This window comes from Hoplias malabaricus, unplaced genomic scaffold, assembly GCF_029633855.1.
Source record: "Hoplias malabaricus isolate fHopMal1 unplaced genomic scaffold, fHopMal1.hap1 scaffold_57, whole genome shotgun sequence".
Classification (NCBI taxonomy): Eukaryota; Metazoa; Chordata; class Actinopteri; order Characiformes; family Erythrinidae; genus Hoplias; species Hoplias malabaricus.
The window spans coordinates 60,656-83,602 of NW_027101283.1; the positions used below are offsets into that span (position 1 = coordinate 60,656).

Here is a 22,947-nt window from a genome sequence, read left to right on the forward strand (position 1 = left end):
TCTCTCTCTCTCTCTGCTCTCTCTCTCACTCACTCTCTCTGTCTCTGCTCTCTCTCTCTCTCACACACACTTTCTCTGTTTCTCTCACTTTCTCTCTCTCTCTCGCTCTCACTCTCTTTCTCTGTTTTCTGCTCTCTCCCTCCTTCTCACTCTCAGTGTTCTGTCTCTGTCTGTTTCTGAGCATTCTCTGCTCTCTCTCTCTCTCTCTCTCTCTCTCTGCTCTGCTCTCTCTCTCTCTCTCTCTCTCTCTCTCTCTCTCTCTCTCTCTCTGCTCCCCCCCCCCCCCCCCCGTGCTCTGCTGGAGCCGCAGTGATCTGTGAGAAGACGGTGGCTGTGTGTTTATCTGGAGGATGATGAGGAGGAGGCGGATATTATTATTGCATTGATATTAATATCGTTATTGTTTTTATTGTTGTGGCGGTTCCTCCTGATTTTATTGATGTATTCGGCGCCTGAAACACAAGCGGAGCGCGAATGTCCTTGGAGCATGGCCTGCGCGGTGAGTGCGACCGATTCAGCCGTGTGTGTGTGTGTGTGTGTGTTCAGACCGGGGGTTTGCTGATGAACGCGGTGACAGTGATAACCAGGGGCTCTAATAGAGGATAACACCGATAGTGGACATCTACAGGTGTGTAGGTGTGTGTGTGTGTGTGGACAGAAGTGTTTGTTTATAATTGTGGACACAATAATCAGTTTGACCAGCAGCATTCAGCTGTGTGTGTGTGTTTCTTTGCTGTGTGTGCTCATCAGCTGAGTTTGGTGTGTGTGAGAGAGCCTCCAGATCTGTGTGCGTGTGCATGTGCATGTGTGTGTGTGTGTGTGTGTGTGTGTGTGTGTGTATCACTAATCCCGCGCATTAATTTCCATCACCTTTACGCAGAGATTAAACCGAGCATCATTTACTACGGATACGACAGGCACGGTTTGACTATCCTTTCGGGGACCTGGCGCGATCGGTGCGTACTTGTGGGGACATGGTCTGCCTCGTTTTTCCAGTGTTGTGTTTCTTTGAGGCTGAGGTTGCTTAACTTGACGAGGCATGTGTGTGTGTGTGTGTGTGTGTGTGTGTGTGTGTGTGTGTCTGTGTGTGAGTCTGTGTGTGTGTGTGGGAGCAAGCACTCTTAAGGTGGATCAAGGTGAACCAAGCGCTCCTGAAGGTTACCGGGAACGCGCGTGTCATTTCCCGACCAGGAAACGGTGCTTATGAGAATAATAAGATGCCTGATATTAAAGCAGCCCTCTGTTTTTTGTTTTTTTTTACACCCTCCCGCTTTGGATTTTAATCTCCATTCAAGAGGCGCCAGGCTCTGTGCGCGCAGGAATAAATCTGACGCCGAGAGCACAGGGCCTGCCCTGATGGCGGCGAGGTTCGCGCCAATCCGCGCGCTCATTGGCCACATCCGGGCCCATACGCAGGCAGAAACGAGCTTCCCTATTGGTCCAGGGGTTGCTTTGATTACGCACCGCCCAGTTGTGCACGGGAGGGTGGGGGGGTGGGGGGTTTGGAGACGCAATTACGCACAGCGCATCGGCCAAAAAAGAGTATTTAAGGATAGAAATCCGTCAAAGGATTAACCACCAGCTCTGTCCTGCTCTGAGAGAGAGAGAGAGAGAGAGAGAGAGAGAGAGAGAGAGATGGCATGATGTACACATATCTCTCCTGTTTACACAGACACACTGTACTTTCTTCACGTCACTGTCTCTACTCTCCTGAGCCAGGGGCCTTTCTACACACAGAGTTTAGAGTAAGTTCTCTGGAGTGATGGGGTTCCTCTGGTGTGTGGAACAGTGGAACTGTGTTCTCTGGACTGATGGGGTTCCTCTGGTGTGTGGAACAGTGGAACTGTGTTCTCTGGACTGATGGGGTTCCTCTGGTGTGTGGAACAGTGGAACTGTGTTCTCTGGAGTGATGGGGTTCCTCTGGTGTGTGGAACAGTGGAACTGTGTTCTCTGGAGTGATGGGGTTCCTCTGGTGTGTGGAACAGTGGAACTGTGTTCTCTGGACTGATGGGGTTCCTCTGGTGTGTGGAACAGTGGAACTGTGTTCTCTGGAGTGATGGGGTTCCTCTGGTGTGTGGAACAGTGGAACTGTGTTCTCTGGAGTGATGGGGTTCCTCTGGTGTGTGGAACAGTGGAACTGTGTTCTCTGGAGTGATGGAGTTCCTCTGGTGTGTGGAACAGTGGAACTGTGTTCTCTGGAGTGATGGGGTTCCTCTGGTGTGTGGAACAGTGGAACTGTGTTCTCTGGAGTGATGGGGTTCCTCTGGTGTGTGGAACAGTGGAACTGTGTTCTCTGGACTGATGGGGTTCCTCTGGTGTGTGGAACAGTGGAACTGTGTTCTCTGGACTGATGGGGTTCCTCTGGTGTGTGGAACAGTGGAACTGTGTTCTCTGGAGTGATGGGGTTCCTCTGGTGTGTGGAACAGTGGAACTGTGTTCTCTGGAGTGATGGGGTTCCTCTGGTGTGTGGAACAGTGGAACTGTGTTCTCTGGACTGATGGGGTTCCTCTGGTGTGTGGAACAGTGGAACTGTGTTCTCTGGAGTGATGGGGTTCCTCTGGTGTGTGGAACAGTGGAACTGTGTTCTCTGGAGTGATGGGGTTCCTCTGGTGTGTGGAACAGTGGAACTGTGTTCTCTGGAGTGATGGAGTTCCTCTGGTGTGTGGAACAGTGGAACTGTGTTCTCTGGAGTGATGGGGTTCCTCTGGTGTGTGGAACAGTGGAACTGTGTTCTCTGGAGTGATGGGGTTCCTCTGGTGTGTGGAACAGTGGAACTGTGTTCTCTGGAGCGATGGGGTTCCTCTGGTGTGTGGAACAGTGGAACTGTGTTCTCTGGAGCGATGGGGTTCCTCTGGTGTGTGGAACAGTGGAACTGTGTTCTCTGGAGCGATGGGGTTCCTCTGGTGTGTGGAACAGTGGAACTGTGTTCTCTGGAGTGATGGGGTTCCTCTGGTGTGTGGAACAGTGGAACTGTGTTCTCTGGAGTGATGGGGTTCCTCTGGTGTGTGGAACAGTGGAACTGTGTTCTCTGGAGTGATGGAGTTCCTCTGGTGTGTGGAACAGTGGAACTGTGTTCTCTGGAGTGATGGAGTTCCTCTGGTGTGTGGAACAGTGGAACTGTGTTCTCTGGAGTGATGGGGTTCCTCTGGTGTGTGGAACAGTGGAACTGTGTTCTCTGGAGTGATGGGGTTCCTCTGGTGTGTGGAACAGTGGAACTGTGTTCTCTGGAGTGATGGAGTTCCTCTGGTGTGTGGAACAGTGGAACTGTGTTCTCTGGAGGGATGGGGTTCCTCTGGTGTGTGGAACAGTGGAACTGTGTTCTCTGGGGTGATGGAGTTCCTCTGGTGTGTGGAACAGTGGAACTGTGGAACTGTGTTCTCTGGAGTGATGGGGTTCCTCTGTTGTGTGGAACAGTGGAACTGTGTTCTCTGGAGTGATGGAGTTCCTCTGGTGTGTGGAACAGTGGAACTGTGGAACTGTGTTCTCTGGAGTGATGGGGTTCCTCTGGTGTGTGGAACAGTGGAACTGTGTTCTCTGGAGTGATGGGGTTCCTCTGGTGTGTGGAACAGTGGAACAGTGTTCTCTGGAGTGATGGGGTTCCTCTGGTGTGTGGAACAATGGAACTGTGTTCTCTGGAGTGATGGAGTTCCTCTGGTGTGTGGAACAGTGGAACTGTGTTCTCTGGAGGGATGGGGTTCCTCTGGTGTGTGGAACAGTGGAACTGTGTTCTCTGGGGTGATGGAGTTCCTCTGGTGTGTGGAACAGTGGAACTGTGGAACTGTGTTCTCTGGAGTGATGGGGTTCCTCTGTTGTGTGGAACAGTGGAACTGTGTTCTCTGGAGGGATGGGGTTCCTCTGGTGTGTGGAACAGTGGAACTGTGTTCTCTGGAGTGATGGAGTTCCTCTGGTGTGTGGAACAGTGGAACAGTGTTCTCTGGAGCCACAGAGTGAAACACTGGGACTGTAGACAGAGCTCTGCATCATTTCCACGTGTGTCTCATATCTCACTGTGATCTGACCGCGCTGTAAACAGTGGATTAACCATGACTCTGTCCTGACCCTGTCCCTTTATCTCTGGCTCTGGAGCTGAATCAGACACAGCCCCACAGCGCCCCCCACTGGTGATGTGTCCTTGGTTCCCATCAGAACTAGTGGAGAGCCAGAGAGAAGTAAAGTTCCAAGAATCCTGAACAGATCTAGTTTTTCTGTGTGTGTGTGTGTAAAAGGGCTGTGTGTGTGAGCTGGATGTCCGCTGTGTTTCTCTGTGACAGAAATCAATGTGGTGTTTGAATGTCTCTACTGTCGTGTCAACAGTTATATTGTTATTTAACTCCACACTCTCAGAAATAAAGGTACTGTAGAGGTACATTACTGTTATTACAGGTACAGACAGTGTAGTGTATCTTTAAAGGTACAGACAGTGTAGTGTATCTTTAAAGGTACAGCAGTGTAGTGTAAGGTACAGCAGTGTAGTGTATCTTTAAAGGTACAGACAGCGTAGTGTATCTTTAAAGGTACAGACAGTGTAGTGTATCTTTAAAGGTACAGACAGTGTAGTGTATCTTTAAAGGTACAGACAGCATAGTGTATCTTTAAAGGTACAGCAGTGTAGTGTATCTTTAAAGGTACAGACAGTGTAGTGTATCTTTAAAGGTACAAACAGTGTAGTGTATCTTTAAAGGTACAGCAGTGTAGTGTATCTTTAAAGGTACAGACAGTGTAGTGTATCTTTAAAGGTACAGACAGCGTAGTGTATCTTTAAAGGTAGAAACAGTGTAGTGTATCTTTAAAGGTACAAACAGTGTAGTGTATCTTTACAGTTACAAACAGTGTAGTGTATCTTTAAAGGTACAAACAGTGTAGTGTATCTTTAAAGGTACAGCAGTGTAGTGTATCTTTAAAGGTACAAACAGTGTAGTGTATCTTTAAAGGTACAGCAGTGTAGTGTATCTTTAAAGGTACAGCAGTGTAGTGTATCTTTAAAGGTACAAACAGTGTAGTGTATCTTTAAAGGTACAGCAGTGTAGTGTATCTTTAAAGGTACAGCAGTGTAGTGTATCTTTACAGTTACAAAAAGTGTAGTGTATCTTTAAAGGTACAAACAGTGTAGTGTATCTTTAAAGTTACAAACAGTGTAGTGTATCTTTAAAGGTACAGCAGTGTAGTGTATCTTTAAAGGTACAAACAGTGTAGTGTATTTTTAAAGGTACAGCATTGTAGTGTATCTTTAAAGGTACAAACAGTGTAGTGTATCTTTAAAGTTACAAACAGTGTAGTGTATCTTTAAAGGTACAGCAGTGTAGTGTATCTTTAAAGGTACAAACAGTGTAGTGTATTTTTAAAGGTACAGCAGGGTAGTGTATCTTTAAAGGTACAGACAGTGTAGTGTATCTTTAAAGGTACAGCAGTGTATTGTATCTTTAAAGTTACAAACAGTGTAGTGCATCTTTAAAGATACAAACAGTGTAGTGTATCTTTAAAGGTACAAACAGTGTAGTGTATCTTTAAAGTTACAAACAGTGTAGTGCATCTTTAAAGATACAAACAGTGTAGTGTATCTTTAAAGTTACAAACAGTGTAGTGTATCTTTAAAAGGTACAGACAGTGTAGTGTATCTTTAAAAGGTACAAACAGTGTAGTGTATCTTTAAAGGTACAGCAGTATAGTGTATCCTTAAAGCTACAAACAGTGTAGTGTATCTTTAAAAGGTACAAACAGTGTAGTGTATCTTTAAAGGTACAGACAGTGTAGTGTATCCTTAAAGCTACAAACAGTGTAGTGTATCTTTAAACGTAGAATCAGTGTAGTGTATCTTTAAAGGTACCAACAGTGTAGTGTATCTTTAAAGGTACAAACAGTGTAGTGTATTTTTAAAGGTACAGCAGTGTAGTTTTATCAAATTAACCAGACATTGGCCAGAAATTAGACTCAGGGCACTCAAAACAAACTCTGTATTTCTAATATGTTATCCATTTCATTCAGACCTGTTTGGATTTTGACAGTGTTCCTCTTTTTCAGGTCGCGTGCCTCCGCTGTCTTTGCGCAGCTGCAATGTTCACATCATACCTTGATCCAGGACAGTAACCCTGAGGAGAAATGGATTGGTGCAATGGCCACCATCTTCCATGTTGACGTTTCAGAGAAGGGGGAATTTGACCCAGTCAGATCTCTGGTTTATTACTGCACTTTAAAATAATCTCCCAGGACAATCAGACACTTCCCCAGCATGGAGACCACCCACAGCTTCACCCAATGCTTCAGAGATCTGAGGCAGGAGCATCAGGTTTAAACCCTAAAGAACCCCATGCATCATGGGAGACATGTCCAACAGCACCGTGGAATCTCACCACAATAAGCCGGTACAACCGATGGATGGGAAGGGGTGTAAGGCAGATTTTGGCGTCACCCTGGACGAGCTCAAGGCTCTGATGGAGTTCAGAGGACCTGAGGCTCTGCAGAAGATCCAGGAATGTTACTCACATACTGAGGGACTCTGCCACAGACTCAGAACCTCTCCAACAGACGGTGAGTTAGCACTAAGCTACTTTAACTTGTCCTGAAAGGAGTGAGTTGGAAACATTGGCCCTGATTCATCAAAGTACAGTTCTGAGTGTGAAATTATTGCAGGCAAAATTCACCCAGAGTTTTCATTTTCAGTGCTGTACAGGTGTTATGGTGTGGTCTGTACAGGGTGGTGTTACTGTGTGGTCTTTACAGGGTGGTGTTATGATGTGGTCTTTACAGGGTACAGGGCGGTGTTATGGTGTGGTCTGTACAAGGTGGTGTTATTGTGTGGTCTGTACAGGGTGGTGTTATGATGTGATCGGTACAGGGTGGTGCTATGTTGTGGTATGTACAGGGTGGTGTTATGGTGTGGTGTGTACAGGATGGCGTTATATTTTGGTCTGTACAGGGTGTTGTTAAGGCGTGGTCTGTATAGGGTAGTGTTATGTTGTGGTCTGTACGGGATGGCGTTAAATTGTGGTCTGTACAGGTTAGTGTTATGATGTAGTCTGTACAGGGGGACATTCTGGTGTGGTGTGTGCAGGGTGGTGTTACAGTGTGGTCTGTACAAGGTGGTGTTATGATGTGGTGTGATGGTGTGGTCTGTACAGGGTGGTGTTATTGTGGTTTTTTTACTGTGTGATGTTATGGTGTGGTCTACAGTGAGATGTTATGATGTGGTCTGTACAGGGGGATGTTATGGTGTGGTCTGTACAGGGTGGTGTTATGGTGTTGTCTTTAAAGGGTGGTGTTATGGTGTGGTCTGTACAGGATGGCGTTATATTTTGGTCTGTACAGGGTGGTGTTAAGGTGTAGTCTGTACAGGGTGGTGTTATGGTGTGGTCCGTACAGGATGATGTTATGATGTGGTCTGCACAGGGTGGTGTTATGATGTGGTCTGTACAGGGTGGTGTTAAGATTAATTCTGTACAGGGTGGTGTTATGGTGTGGTCTGTAAAGGGTGGTGTTATTGTGTGGTCTGTACAGGGAAGTGTTATGGTGTGTTCTGTACAGAGTGATGTTATTGTGTGTTCTGTACAGGGTGGTATTATTGTGTGGCCTGTACAGGGTGGTGTTACACTGTGGTCTGTGTAGGATGGTGTTATATTGGGGTCTGTACAGGGTGGTGTTATGATGTAGTCTGTATAGGGGATATTTTGGTATGGTGTGTGCAGGGTGATGTTACAGTCTGGTCTGTACAGGGTGGTGTTATGGTGTGGTATGTACAGCTTGGTGTAATGTTGTGATATGTACAGTGTGCTGTTATGTGTGGTCTGTACAGGGTGATGTTATTGTGTGGTCTGTACAGGGTGATATTTTGGTGTGGTGTGTGCAGGGTGGTGTTACAGTGTGGTCTGTATTGGGTGGTGTTATGATGTGGTGTGATGGTCTGGTATGTTCAGGGTGGTGTTATTTGTGGTCTGTATAGTGTGATGTTATGTTGTGGTCTTTACAGGGTGGTGTTATTGTGTTTTTTACAGTGTGATGTTATAGTGTGGTCTGTACAGGGGGATGTTATGGTGTGGTCTGTACAGTGAGGTGTTGTGGTGTGGTGTGTACAGGGGGATGTTATTGTGTGGTCTGTAAAGTGTGGTGTTGTGGTCTGTACAATGGGTTTTTATGATGTGGTCTGTACAGGGTGGTGTTATGATGTGGTCTGTAAAGGGTGGTGTTATTGTGTGGTCTGTACAGGGGGGTGTTATGGAGTGGTCAGTACATGATGGTGTTATTGTGTGGTCTGTACAGGGTGGTGTTACACTGTGGTCTGTACAGGATGGTGTTATATTGTGGTCTGTACAGGGTGGTGTTATGATGTAGTCTGTACAGGGGTATATTGTGGTGTGATGTATTCAGGGTGGTGTTACAGTGTGGTCTGTACAGGGTGGTATGATGTGTGGTCTGTATAGTGTGATGTTACGGTGTGGTCTGTACAGGGTGGTGTTATTGTTTTTTTTTACTGTGTGATGTTATGGTGTGGTCTGTACAGTAGGATGTTTTGTTGTGGTCTGTAAAGGGGGATGTTATGATGTGGTCTGTACAGGGTGGGGTTGTGGTGTGGTCTGTACAGTTGGATGTTATGATGTGGTCTATACAGGGAGAAGTGATAATGTGGTCTGTACAGGGTGGTGTTATGGTGTGGCCTGTGCAGGGTGGTTTTATGGTGTGGTCTGTACAGGGTGCTGTTATGGTGTGGTCTGTACAGGGTGGTGTTATTGTGTGGTGTGTGCAGGGTGGTGTTATGGTTTGGTGTGTGCAGGGTGGTGTTTTATTGTGGTCTGTTTGGCATGGTATTATGGTGTGGTCTGTACAGGGTGGTGTTGTGGTGTGGTCTGTACAATGGGTTGTTATGATGTGGTCTGTACAGGGTGAAGTTATAGTGTGGTCCGTAAAGTGTTGTGTTATGATGTGGTATGTACAGAGTGGTGTTATGGTGTATTCTGTACAGGGGATGTTACAGTGTGGCCTTTACAGGGTGGTGTTATGGTGTGGTCTGTACAGGGTGGTGTTATTGTGTGGACTGTACAGGGTGGTGTTATGGTGTGGTCTGTACAGGGTGATGTTATGATGTGGTCTGTACAGGGTGGTGTTAAGGTGTGGTCTGTACAGGGTGGTGTTACGGTGTGGTCTGTACAGGGTGATGTTATGATGTGGTCTGCACAGGGTGGTTTTATGATGTGGTCTTTAAACGGTGGTGTTATTGTGTGGTCTGTACAGGATGGCTTTAAATTGTGGTCTGTACAGGTTAGTGTTATGTAGTAGTCTGTACAGGGGGACTTTCTGGTGTGGTGTGTGCAGGGTGGTGTTACAGTGTGGTCTGTACAGGGTGGTGTTTTGATGTGGTGTGATGGTGTGGTCTGTACAGGGTGGTGTTATTGTGGGTTTTTTTTACTGTGTGATCTTATGGTGTGGTCTACAGTGAGATGTTATGATGTGGTCTGTACAGGGGCATGTTATGGTGTGGTCTGTACAGGGTGGTGTTATGATGTGGTCTTTAAAGGGTGGTGTTATTGTGTGGTCTGTACAGGGTGGTGTTATGGTGTGGTCTGTACAGGATGGCGTTATATTTTGATCTGTACACGGTGGTGTTAAAGTGTGGTCTGTATAGGGTGGTGTTATGGTGTGGTCTGTACAGGGTGGTGTTATGGTGTGGTCTGTACAGGATGACTTTATATTTTGGTCTGTACAGGGTGGTGTTAAGGTATGGTCTGTACAGGGTGGTGTTATGGTTTTGTCTGTACAGGATGGCCTTAAATTGTGGTCTGTACAGGGGGACATTCTGGTGTGGTGTGTGCAGGGTGGTGTTATGATGTGGTGTGATGGTGTGGTCTGTACAGGGTGGTGTTATTGTGGTTTTTTTACTGTGTGATCTTATGGTGTGGTCTACAGTGAGATGTTATGATGTGGTCTGTACAGGGGCATGTTATGGTGTGGTCTGTACAGGGTGGTGTTATGGTGTGGTCTTTAAAGGGTGGTGTTATTGTGTGGTCTGTACAGGGTGGTGTTATGGTGTGGTCTGTACAGGATGGCGTTATATTTTGGTCTGTACAGGGTGGTGTTAAGGTGTAGTCTGTACAGGGTGGTGTTATGGTGTGGTCTGTACAGTGTGATGTTATGATGTGGTCTGCACAGGGTGGTGTTATGATGTGGTCTTTAAAGGGTGGTGTTATTATGTGGTCTGTACAGGATGCTGTTAAATTGTGGTCTGTACAGGTTAGCGTTATGATGTAGTCTGTACAGGGGGACATTCTGGTGTGGTGTGTGCAGGGTGGTGTTACAGTGTGGTCTGTACAGGGTGGTGTTTTGATGTGGTGTGATGGTGTGGTCTGTACAGGGTGGTGTTATTGTGGTTTTTTTTACTGTGTGATCATATGGTGTGGTTTACAGTGAGATGTCATGAGGTGGTCTGTACAGGGGCATGTTATGGTGTGGTCTGTTCATGGTGGTGTTATGATGTGGTCTTTAAAGGGTGGTGTTATTGTGTGGTCTGCACAGGGTGGTGTTATGGTGTGGTCTGTACAGGATGGTGTTATATTTTGGTCTGTACAGGGTGGTGTTATGATGTAGTCTGTACAGGGGGATATTCTGGTGTGGTGTGTGCAGGGTGGTGTTACAGTGTGGTCCGTACAGGGTGGTGTTATGTTTGGTCTGTATAGTGTGATGTTATGGTGTGGTCTGTACAGAGTTGTGTTATTGTGTATTTTACTCTGTGATCTTGTGGTGTAGTCTACAGTGGGATGCTATGATGTGGTCTGTACAGGGGAATGTTATGGTGTGGTCTGTACAGGATGTTGTTTTGGTGTGGTCTGTACAGTTGGACGTTATGATGTGGTCTGTACAGGATAATATTATGGTGTGGTCTGTACAGGGTTGTGTTATGATGTTGTCTGTACAGCGTGGTGTTATGATGTGGTCTTTAAAGCGTGGTGTTATGGTGTGGTGTGTACAGGATGGCGTTATATTTTGGTCTGTACAGGGTGGTGTTAAGGCGTGGTCTGTATAGGGTAGTGTTATGTTGTGGTCTGTACGGGATGGCGTTAAATTGTGGTCTGTACAGGTTAGTGTTATGATGTAGTCTGTACAGGGGGACATTCTGGTGTGGTGTGTGCAGGGTGGTGTTACAGTGTGGTCTGTACAAGGTGGTGTTATGATGTGGTGTGATGGTGTGGTCTGTACAGGGTGGTGTTATTGTGGTTTTTTTACTGTGTGATGTTATGGTGTGGTCTACAGTGAGATGTTATGATGTGGTCTGTACAGGGGCATGTTATGGTGTGGTCCGTACAGGGTGATGTTATGATGTGGTCTGCACAGGGTGGTGTTATGATGTGGTCTTTAAAGGGTGTTGTTATTATGTGGTCTGTACAGGGTGATGTAACATTGTGGTCTGTACAGGGTGGTTTTATAGTGTGATCTTTATAGGCTGGTGTTGTTGTGTGGTCTGTACAGGGTGGTGTTATGGTGTGGTCTGTACAGGATAATGTCATGGTGTGGTCTGTACAGGGTGGTGTTATGGTGTGGTCTGTACAGGGTGGTGTTATGATGTTGTCTGTACAGGGTGGTGTTATGATGTGGTCTGTACAGAGTGGTGTTATGGTGTGGTCCGTACAGGGCGATGTTATGATGTGGTCTGTACAATGGGTTGTTATGATGTGGTCTGTACAGGTTGATGCTATGACGTGGTCTGTAAAGGGTGGTGTTATGGTGTGGTCTTTACAGGGTGGTGTTACAGTGTGGTCTGTACAGGGTGGTGTTAAAGTGTGGTCTGTACAGGGTGGTGTTAAAGTGTGGTCTGTACAGGGCGGTGTTAAGGTGTGGTCTGTACAGGGCGGTGTTATGGTGTGATATGTGCAGGGGGATGTAATAGAGCCACATGCTTCTTCACAAGCTACTGAACTTGACTCATTAATAATCTGCTCCTGGCCATCAGTGCCCTGATATGGGTCACTCTGCTGTAATACACCTGACCCCTTGTTTCTCTGTGTGTGTGTGTGTGTGTGTGTGTGTTAGGGGCTGTGTTAGGTGTAGACAGATCCTTGTTACACAAAGAAACTAATAGTTATATACATAGTGTAGAGAACAAGACACAGACATACACTATATAGCCAAAGGTTTGTGTACACCTGCTCATCCAACACTGAAGGGCTTTAATCGGGAGTGTCTTCCTGTGTACACTGTAGTAACAGCGTCTACTGTATTGCACATTATTGGCACTATTGGCACCCCCGGGTGACTGTCTGTGAGGAGTGTGTTGCTTTCTCCCTGTGTCTGCGTGGGTTTCCTCTGGGTGATTGTCTGTGAGGAGTGTGGTGTGTTCTCCCTGTGTCTGCATGCGTTTCCTCTGGGTGACTGTCTGTGAGGAGTGTGGTGTGTTCTCCCTCTGTCTGCGTGGGTTTCCTCCGGGTGACTGTCTGTGAGGAGTGTGGTGTGTTCACCCTGTGTCTGTGTGGGTTTCCTCCGGGTGACTGTCTGTGAGGAGTGTGGTGTGTTCTCTCTGTGTCTGCGTGGGTTTCCTCCGGGTGACTGTCTGTGAGGAGTGTGGTGTGTTCTCTCTGCGTCTGCGTGGGTTTCCTCTGGGTGACTGTCTGTGAGGAGTGTGGTGTGTTCTCCCTGTGTCTGTGTGGGTTTCCTTCAGGTGCTCCTCTTTACAGTCACCTGGAGTAGGACTCGAACCCAGGACCAAGAGTTTCAGTTTTACACAGTACCAGTTCTGTAAAATTCCTCTGACCCTCAGTGAGTAGAGAGAGACCTGACTGTAGTTGTGTATTAAACAGAACACAAACTTTTTCACGGAGATAAACATATTCAAAACTCATTTGAAAGCACCTGAGTGAAGAAAGGAAGGCTTACTCTGTCCAGAAACCTTCGTCCCCATGGCAACGTCAGGTAAATGATCTACCTGTCGGTCACCTTTTGTCCAGCAGACGCTTTTCTGCATCATTTGGCAAAACTGACGATGGGTTTAGAGCCTTTATTACAAAAACACATACAGACACCATAGACTGACCTTCCAGAGAGGGGGGGAGGGGGGGGTGAAAGAAGAAAAACAGGCAAAAAGATAAGAAAAAAGAAGAAATAGAAAAGTTGGAGGGTGAGGGAGAGAGAGAAAGAGAGAGAAACAGAGAACAACAGAAATAGAGAGGAAAAGTGAAACAGGACAAAGAACAGGAGGAGCATGAAAAGAATGGAGGATTTCATTGTACAGTGTATCAGCCTGTTTACTGCTCGTATGACAATACAACTCTTGAATCTTGAAAGAGTGAAGGACAGAAAGAAAGCTGTGAGAGACAGATTTACACAAGAACCACTTCCAGAAGTGTATCACTCTGATGATCTGATTACAGCGCCCCCTGTCGAGGAGGAGGCAGTGAAGGCTCAGCTTTTGAAGTTGATGTTGGAGCAGGAGAAATGGTCAGTGTAAGGGTCTGAGGGACACACACACAGCTGAAAGAGTTAACCCCGTTCTGATAGAACCGGGTCAGAACACGCATCGCTGAAAGTTCTAAAGCTGGAGAACCTTGATTCCTGGAGTTCTGTGGATGTTCCTCTGACCCAGACCACTTCTCTGGACCCTGCAGACTGAGCCCACTCTTCACGGCATGGATTAATATTCAGTGTTGTTTACAGTGCTGTGTCTCTGTGATTTTGTTTACATTTAGAAATATTGGTGCCATTCTCCTTTCAGTACAATGCTTTGAAACCAGCTTTTTATTACAGTCCACTCTGATAAGTCTAGAAAGAGAGGGAGAGAGAGAGAGAGAATTTTGCTTATCATTATCATTATTGATAGTGAAATATAGAAAGGCTAATAAAATGAACCTGAACTGAACTGAGAGACTGAGAGAAAACATGAAAAGGATAAAAGGAAGAGCTGTGAGCGAGGGATCAAAGGGCTGACAGGAGGGAGGGATGAATGAGACAGTGAATGAAGAGGATGAAAGGTTGCTATGGGCAGGAGGAGGGCTTTGGAGCACTCTCTATCCCTATCTCTCTCTCTCCATTTTACTATGTATTTCTCTCTCTTTGTTTCTATTTTCTCTCTCTTTCATCTTTCTCTCTTTATCTTTTCACTTCTGTCCCCTCTCCATGTACTTTGTCTCTCTCCCTCTCTTTTATTTTTCTCTTTCTACCACTCCCCTTTCCTGTGTCTCAGGGAGCTGTCTGTAGACTACATTTTGTGGATATCACACTCTTTTTAGTTTGTTATTGTTGGTCAAAGAAGAGTATTTGTAGATTAGCATGCTAGCCAGTTCTGCTGGTGTTTTAGCCTAGCTGGCTAGCGAACAAGTTAGCTCAGCATAACTCAGTGCTTAATAACAGTTCTCATATACATTTCAGTAACATTATCAGGGGAATGTAATATTCACTGATTTAATCCTAGTTCATCTTCAGTGACTCAATAATCAGTTTCACAGGGTTTGATTTTAGTTAAAATCTTTAGTGTAGCTTAGGTTGCAGACAGCAAGTATACATCAGTTCACTGGCTTTAAAAGATGGGAACAATGCTGACTGTAGAACACTGAGATTACTGTCCTGTACAAGATCTAATTAGTTTTAATCTCCTCAAACTTCCATCCATCCATTATCTGTAACCGCTTATCCAATTTAGGGTCGCGGGGGGGTCCAGAGCCTACCTGGAATCATTGGGCGCAAGGCGGGAATACACCCTGGAGGGGACGCCAGTCCTTCACAGGGCAACACAGACACATTCACTCACACATTCACACCTACGGACACTTTCGAGTCGCCAATCCACCTGCAACGTGTGTTTTTGGACTGTGGGAGGAAACCGGAGCACCCGGAGGAAACACACGCAGACACGGGGAGAACACACCTCCTCACAGACAGTCACCCGGAGCGGGAATTGAACCCACAACCTCCAGGCCCCTGGAGCTGTGTGACTGCGACACTACCTGCTGCGCCACCGTGCCGCCCCTCCTCAAACTTAAATAATTTTAAATAAACAGACTTTTATTCTGGAAAATATACTAATAAAAATAGTACCAACTGTGAGAGATATTATAATGAGAAAAAAAAAAAATCAGGAACTTCTGTGAATGGAAAGTAGCTTAAATATGAGGTTTTGTCTAAATTTCTGTTTAACTACTGGTGATCACCCAGAAAATACTGATCAAAATGCCAATGGTCTTCCAGCCATGGTCCGCTGTCTTCGTGCTCTCAGGGGAGTGCTGTACACCACTGGCTAATTATGCAAACAAGCCTCTGGAACACAGCAAATTGTTGTATTTGTTACATTTAAGGTTTAATAAGAAATTATATAGTTGCCATGTGAAGGACTGGCGCCCAAGGGTGTATTCCCTCCTTGCGCCCAATCATTCCAGGTAGGCTCTGGACCCCACCACGACCCTGAACTGGATAAGCGCTTACAGATAAAGAATGAATGAAGAATTATATACAATTTCTGATCATTTTTCCATTTTTATTTTCACTTAAAAGTGGAGACAGTTGCTAAAACACTGCTTCAATATATTTCACAGTTCTGCCCAGGCTAACAGTTGTTTCCATGGAAACATGCAGTGCATATTCAAGAGCCAATCAGAGTAGGACTGATACATTTAAACCATCCAATCACAAGCCTCCAACATCACAGCTCCCAATCATTTTATCCACAAAGAAAAGACAGAAAACTAAACCTGGAAAAAGCTACAGACAAGTTTTCTGATGTAAAATATGGAATGTTTTATATGAGAAGCACCTCAGGAAACCGGCTGGTAACTCAATCATTCAGTTACTCACATATTCACTCCCTCAGTCACTCACTCACTCAATTACTCACATATTGTAAGATGATAGCTTACCCAGGGATGGGTTAGAACCAAGGAACCCTGAGTGAGCTACTAGTGGAGTAGTTGGTTAATGGAATAAAGTGCAGACTAACCAGAAAACAAAATTTAACTAAAAGATACCAACAATTTTATTTTTTAAATAAAAGAAACAAAGAACAAAAGGCTCAAGAAGATTTCACAGGAAAGAGACCCAGGAGAACACTCTAGGGACTTTACCAAAATTACCAGCCAGGCTTGTGTGAGCACTGAGGTGCATGTTGGCTTTCCTTAAGTAGGAGAGAAACAGGTGCTGCTGATTTCTCTTAATTAAGGTGTGTTGGCTCCATGTCTCTCTCTGCTGGCTGGGGTTGGCCTAGTGGGCAACTGGGGCCCTGTCTGAACCCTTACAGGACTCCCCCTCCAAGGAACTGCATCCAACGTTCACAATGATGCAGCATGGTCACGTTTGAAGGTCCTTATAAGTTCAGGGTCCAAGATGTTTCGAACAGGGACCCAGGAGCGCTCCTCAGGACCGTACCCCTCCCAGTCCACAAGGTACTGGGTGTGGCCTCAGATTCACCGTGAGTCTAACAGATGACGAACTGTGTATGTTGGTTTCCCATACACCAGCTGTGGTGCTGGGGAATCTGGAACTGGGGCAAGGGTACTGCAGAGTACAGGCTTAAGACATGAAACAAAGGATTTATGCACATGGACCTTGGGAGATGTAAGCGGTAGGAGACAAGGTTCACTCTCCGAATGACCTTGAACGGACACACATAACATGGGGCCTGTTTCTGGGATTCCATACGGAGGGGCAGATCCCTAGTGGAAAGCCAGACCTGCTGCCCTGACCGAAAGGTAGGCCCAAGTTTTCTTCTCTGGTCAGCAGCTTGCTTCTGGACCATAGAAGCAGCCTGAAGAGCCTTTTGAACTTTTTGCCATACCCTGCGGCATTGGCAAACGAAGTGTTCAGCTGCTGGAACTTCTTCTTTAGCCTCCTCTGGAAACATCGGGGGAACATACCCAAATTGGCACTCAAATGGAGACATGCCTAGGAATGAGTGCAAAAAAGTATTATCGGCTCAAAGCAGGTGATCAGTCCAAGAAGATGGATTATCAGAGACCAGACACCTTAGAGTTCTTTACAGATCCTGCTTGACCCTCTAAGTCTGGCCACTGGACTGTGGATGAAAGCCAGATGACAGGCTCACAGAGGCACCCAGTAAATGGCAAAATGCCTTCCAAAATCGACTGGCAAACTGGGGGCCACGATCAGAGACCAAATCTGTAGGAAGCCCATGAATCCTAACCACATGCTGAAGGAGCAGTTTGGCGGTCTCCTTAGCTGATGGAAGTTGGGTAGGGCAATGAATTTGTAGGCTTTAGAAAATCTGTCTACTATAACTAAGATCACAGTGTTGCTTTGGGATACTGGCAATCCTGTGACAAAGTCTAAGGAAAAGTGAGACCATGGGCGTGACGGGATGGGCAAGGGGTGAAGTAGGCCTGCCGGTCGTATTCGAGGCACCTTGTTTTTTGCACAGATCTGGCAGGCAGCTACATAGGTCCGAATGACTTGGTCAATCTTGGGCCACCGAAAACGCCTTTGGACAAACTGCTGGGTGCAGTTGATGCCCGGGTGTGCTGCAAAGGGTGATGCATGTCCACATTGTAGGACCTGGGCCCTTACTGAAGTGGGGAAAACCACCTGGGTTAGGTTCGCTTTGGAGGGCAGTTTGGATCGCAGTCTCCAAACCCCAGTGTAGAGGGACCACAATTTGGGTCTCAGGAATTAATGGCTTTGGTTGTGGAGGTCTTCGGAGGATGGAGGATCCCACTGCCAAGAGAGGGCATCAGGCTTAGCATTTTTAGAGCCTGGTCGATATGAGAGAACGAAATCAATCCGGCAAAAAAAGCTCCCACCTGGACTGACGGGGCTTTAGGTGCTTGGCCTGTTGGACATAAGCCAGGATTTTGTGGTCTGTCCAGACCAGGAACTGATGTTTAGCCCCCTCTATCCATTGCCTCCATTCTTCCAAGGCCAATTTCACTGCTAAAAGTTCCCTTTCACCAACATCATAATTTCGCTCTGCAGGAGTGAGACGATGAGAAAAGGCAGCACAGGGGTGTAACCTTTTGTCAGAAGCTGAACACTGAGATAGTACTACCCCTATGCCTATGTCTGAAGCATCTACTTCCACCAGAAAGGGAAGGTCTGGATCAGGAAGTTGTAAGACCGGAGCTGTGGCCAAGCAATGTTTGAGCTCTTCAAAGCCTTTCTGGGCTTCATCTGACCATTGAAACTGCCCAGTGGATTTCTCTGTCAGGGAAGTTAGTGGGGCTGTGACAGTGCTAAAATTCCGGATAAATCATCGAAAAAATGGGCAAATCCCAGAAAGCGCTGAAGCAATCAAAGAGATGTTGGTTGTGGCCAGCCCATGACTGCTTTAGTTTTAGCTGAATCCATGCTCAGCCTCCCCTTAGATACAACAAATCCAAGGAAGGAAACAGATGGCATATGAAATAGGGATTTCTCCAGCTTTATGTAAAGATGCTTCTTTACATAAGCTACTTCTGGAGAACCCTTCTGACATGAGTTATGTGTTCCTCGAGAGAGCGGCTGTAGATAAGAATATCATCAAGATAAACAAATGCATAGTGGTCTAGAGTCTCCCCCAAGACCTCGTTGATGTAACATTAGAAGATGGCTGGTGCATTCATTAGACCAAAGGGCATAACAAGGTACTTGTAGTGGCTCGATGGAGTGATGAAGGCCGTCTTCCACTCATCACCATCTCTCACCCGAATAAGGTTATAGGCACTGCAGATCTAGTTTAGTAAAAATTGAAGCCTGCTGTAGTGCCTCAAAGGCTGAGGTCATGAGGGGCAAAGGATAACGATCCTTCACCGTGATTTTGTTTAGACCTCTGTAATCTATGCAGGGATGAAGACCCCTATCTTTTTTCCCTACAAAGAAGAACCCAGCCCCTGCTGGTGAGGTTGAAGGGCGAATGAAACCCAAAGCGAAAGCTTCTTGTATGTAATCCTTCATGGCTTTCCACTCAGAAAATAATCTGCCCCGAGGAGGATGAGTACCAGGGAGAAGGTTGATGGCACACTCATGTGACCAGTGGGCAGGCAGATTTGGGCCTTCTGTTTACTAAGAACGTTCCTCAGATCATAGTACTCATGGGGAACTTGCGACAAATCAGGAATGTTTGAAAGTGAGGTGCTGACTTTAGGTTTGGTGGGGTGGACTTCTAAACACAACCCTTAGCATTGGGGCCCCCAGGTGATTACTGATCACATTACTCAGTCAATACAGGGGTTATGGCACTGCAGCCAGGGGAAGCCAAGAACCAGCAGCAGGTGATTACTGATCGCATTACTCAGTCAATACAGGGGTTATGGCACTGCAACCAGGGGAAACCAAGAACCAGCAGCAATTGGCGGTCACTGATTCAGTGTGTTTTCCATTTTGTAGTGTAAGGGGTCGGGTCTGTTGAGACACCCCTCCTGGTTCAAGAGACCGACCATCAATAGCTGATACTGGCAATGGATGTTCAAGAGATACAAGTGGGAGCTTTAAGGTTCTTGCTAAGGAGGAATCAATAAAATTGCCAGCAGCTCCTGAATCTACAAATGCACTGAGGTGCTTCTCCTGAGTATGTACCCAAGAGATGCTGAAATTGAGAAACACCCCAGAGACATGAGGAAATTGGTTAAAGTCCATCACAGGTCTCCTGGCCTTTCCTTAAGACAGACAGAACAGGACAGAAACAGGTGCTGCTGATTTCTCTTAATTAAGGTGTGTTGGCTCCATGTCTCCCTCTGCTGGCTGGGGTTGGCCTAGTGGGCAACTGGGCCCCTGTCTGAACCCTTACACATATTGCCTCCCTCAGTCATTCATTCACTCAGTCACTCATTCAAATACTCACATATTTACTCCCTCAGTTACTCACTCAATCACTGAAATACCTTCTCTCTCTCTCTCTCTCTCTCTCTCTCTCTCTCAGGTATATCCGGGGACCCCTCTGACCTGGAGAAGCGGCGGCAGGTTTTTGGACAGAACTTTATTCCTCCGAAGAAGCCAAAGACGTTCCTGCAGCTGGTGTGGGAGGCTCTTCAGGACGTGACTCTGATCATCCTTGAGATCGCCGCCATCATCTCACTCGGACTCAGTTTCTACCAGCCACCGGGGGGCGACAGCGAGGGTAGACACCCATAGCGCTTTATGAAACGTGAAACAGGGAAAATATTACTTTACTGTCATTGTGATTTGACCTCTGCATTTTCCCCATCTTTTAACACACACACCGAGTCCACAAGTATGAGTGAGTGTGTGAGTGTGTGATGCCCTGGGGTGATCCAGGGTGGGCTCTGAACCCAACAGGAACCTGAACAGGATGAAGAAGTTACAGAAAATGAATGAATGAATGAATAATACCAGTAATATGATAAGATCACATTTCCTTCTGGATTCTAATTTCTCTCTCTCTCTCTCTCTCTCTCTCTCTCTCTCTCTCTCTCTCTCTCTCTCTCTCTCCCCCAGTGTGTGGTAATGTGTCGGGCGGAGTGGAGGATGATGGGGAGGCAGAGGCCGGCTGGATTGAAGGAGCTGCGATCCTGCTCTCGGTCCTGTGTGTGGTGGTTGTGACGGCGTTTAATGACTGGAGCAAAGAGAAGCAGTTCAGAGGCCTGCAGAGTCGGATCGAGCAGGAGCAGAGGTTCGCCGTGGTGCGCAACTCTGTTCTTCTGCAGATCCCCGTCGCCGAGATGGTGGTGGGGGACGTGGCCCAGGTCAAATACGGTCAGTAACCGGTCATCACTTCCAACACCAACCAGTAGCAAACAATATTCATAACTGTAAAGGTTCAGGTTATAAATTGTTTTCTATAAACACGACAACCAAGTTATGCTCCATAGAGTGGGTCCCCCACTAGGGGGCCATCATGATTTAAATAGGATTTAGTACGAAGTCTCGGAAACATCCAGGCCACTAGGTGTCACTGTAATGGAGTGTTTAACAATGAGAAGAAGGTTTGGTGGAGAAAACAACGTATTGCACCTTTATATTCAGTCGATGTGTCTAATATTTCTCATTAATATATTACAAATATTTAAATACCGTTCTGTCAATTTTATAGATTAAAACTTGTATTAAATGAATTTATGGAGTGAAGGTGTTGCACTGCACCGGCAGATCATTTTAAAAATATAAAGTCGATGATAACAAGGTTAAACACCACCAGGATTTATACTGAAGGAGGCTTTTAATCATTAACACAGACCCTTTAACTACACAGTATATAACTCCACGTCTCCATCACACTCCCAGTGTTTTATTCCCTCTCCTCCTCCAGCAGCACATCCTCCATCTACAGAGTCTCTGTGGAGTGATGATGATGATGATGATGATGGAGGACAGTGTCCCTCACAGCGTCCTGCACGTCCCTCTCCACCAGGACTGGGTTTAAACACCACCCACTTTCCACTGTCCCCCACCATCTACTGTCCTCACTTTCTGTGAGGGGCTTTTAGAGGAGGACGTCTGGTTCCATTCACCTCCACTGTCCACTGTCCCCCACCGTCTACTGTCCTCACTTTCTGTGAGGGGCTTTTAGAGGAGGACGTCTGCTTCCATTCACCTCCACTGTCCACTGTCCCCCACCATCTACTGTCCTCACTTTCTGTGAGGGGCTTTTAGAGGAGGACGTCTGGTTCCATTCACCTCCACTGTCCACTGTCCCCCACCATCTACTGTCCTCACTTTCTGTGAGGGGCTTTTAGAGGAGGACATCTGGTTTCATTCACTTGCCTTTTAACATGTAGGATTAGTCCTGGAATCTGTGTTTGTGTTTTGATGTGTTTTTGCTGTGTGTGTGTCTGCGTGTGTGTGCAGGTGACCTCCTCCCGGCTGATGGAGTGTTAATTCAGGGGAATGATCTGAAGATTGACGAGAGTTCTCTCACAGGAGAATCTGACCACGTTCGCAAAGCAGTGGACAGAGACCCCATGCTGCTCTCAGGTGTGTGTTTGTGTGTGTGTGTGTTTGTGTGTGTGTGTGTGTGTGTGTGGGTAGGTGTGTGTCTGTCTCCAGCTACATTTCCATTTAAGTATACACTGCATGGCCATTTGTTTGTGGACCCCTCCTCAGTGAGGGGCTTTAATCTGGAGTATGATCCTCTCTTCACTGCACTGACAGCCTGCTGCAGATGGTTTAGAAGCGATGGGGGGGGGCTTTGTTCTCAGGTGCTCTGTGTTTAATTATCTAATTAACATACTCTGGCTTGCCCTAATTGTTCCTGCATTCCACTGATCAGTATTTTATGAATAAACCATGTCTGAGAATCTTAAACGAGCTGATCTTCAGTTACATTGATCTGCCCTAGTTTCAGTTCATTGTACTCATTGTTTATATTATTAATCATTATTATTCTGGTAAAGATGTGTTTATGTGTGTGTGTGTGTGTGTGTGTGTACATCTACTCTGTTGTTAAAAGGAAAAAGGTCCATCTTATATTGTATTTTTTAAATGTTTATTTGTTTTGAAAAGAAAGACAACAACAAAATGAAAAAGAAAAAAGCTAAAGAACAAAGCAAAGAGACAAAGGAATAAAAATATAATTAATCTTAATTTTTGCCAATGAGGGTTTGCATTAAATAATGTACTCCTCCTGAGTTTGCAGTGGGGGCCTCAGATTTCCTTAGATAATTGTAGTGTGTGTGTGTGTGGGGGGGGGGGGGGGTACTGTTGTTGAACTTTGCTGTGAGGAGCTGATAGCATTCATCCACATAATCATTTGTGAGGTCAGATGCTCATGTTGGATGATTATTTCACAAACACCACTCAAATATGTGCCAAAGAAACTGGATGGATCTCTAATGCTCCAGAGAACACAGTTCCATCGTTCCACAGTGGGGTTACTGAGTTATTAGAATTTCTGTTTGCTGTGGCTTCTTTTCCAGCTGTGGTTTAATGAAGGTTTATGACGTTTGAGTGAATCACGTGAAGCTTTTAGAGAGAGAGAGAGAGAGAGAGAGAGAAAGAGAGAGAGAGAGAGAGAGAGAAAGAGAGAAAGAGAGAGAGAGAGAGAGAGAGGGAGTTAGAGAGAGAGATATAGAGATAGAGAGACAGAGAGAGAGAGAGAGAGGGAGG

General features: G+C 46.1%; 1 protein-coding gene across 5 annotated transcripts in view; it reads left to right on the plus strand.

Moving 5' to 3' along the window:
- Positions 1-330: 330 nt before the first annotated feature.
- atp2b3a (ATPase plasma membrane Ca2+ transporting 3a) overlaps positions 331-22,947 on the plus strand; it is a 47,153-nt gene continuing 24,536 nt past the window's right edge. For 4 of the 5 annotated variants that reach the window (XM_066659402.1, XM_066659405.1, XM_066659404.1 and 1 more), the window contains exons 1-5: positions 331-499; positions 6,019-6,525; positions 19,805-20,002; positions 20,341-20,598; positions 21,691-21,816. In XM_066659402.1, coding sequence (XP_066515499.1) covers positions 6,312-6,525; positions 19,805-20,002; positions 20,341-20,598; positions 21,691-21,816 — 796 coding nt within the window. In that variant the 5' untranslated portion in view covers positions 331-499; positions 6,019-6,311. The other variant, XM_066659403.1, reaches the window with a different exon arrangement.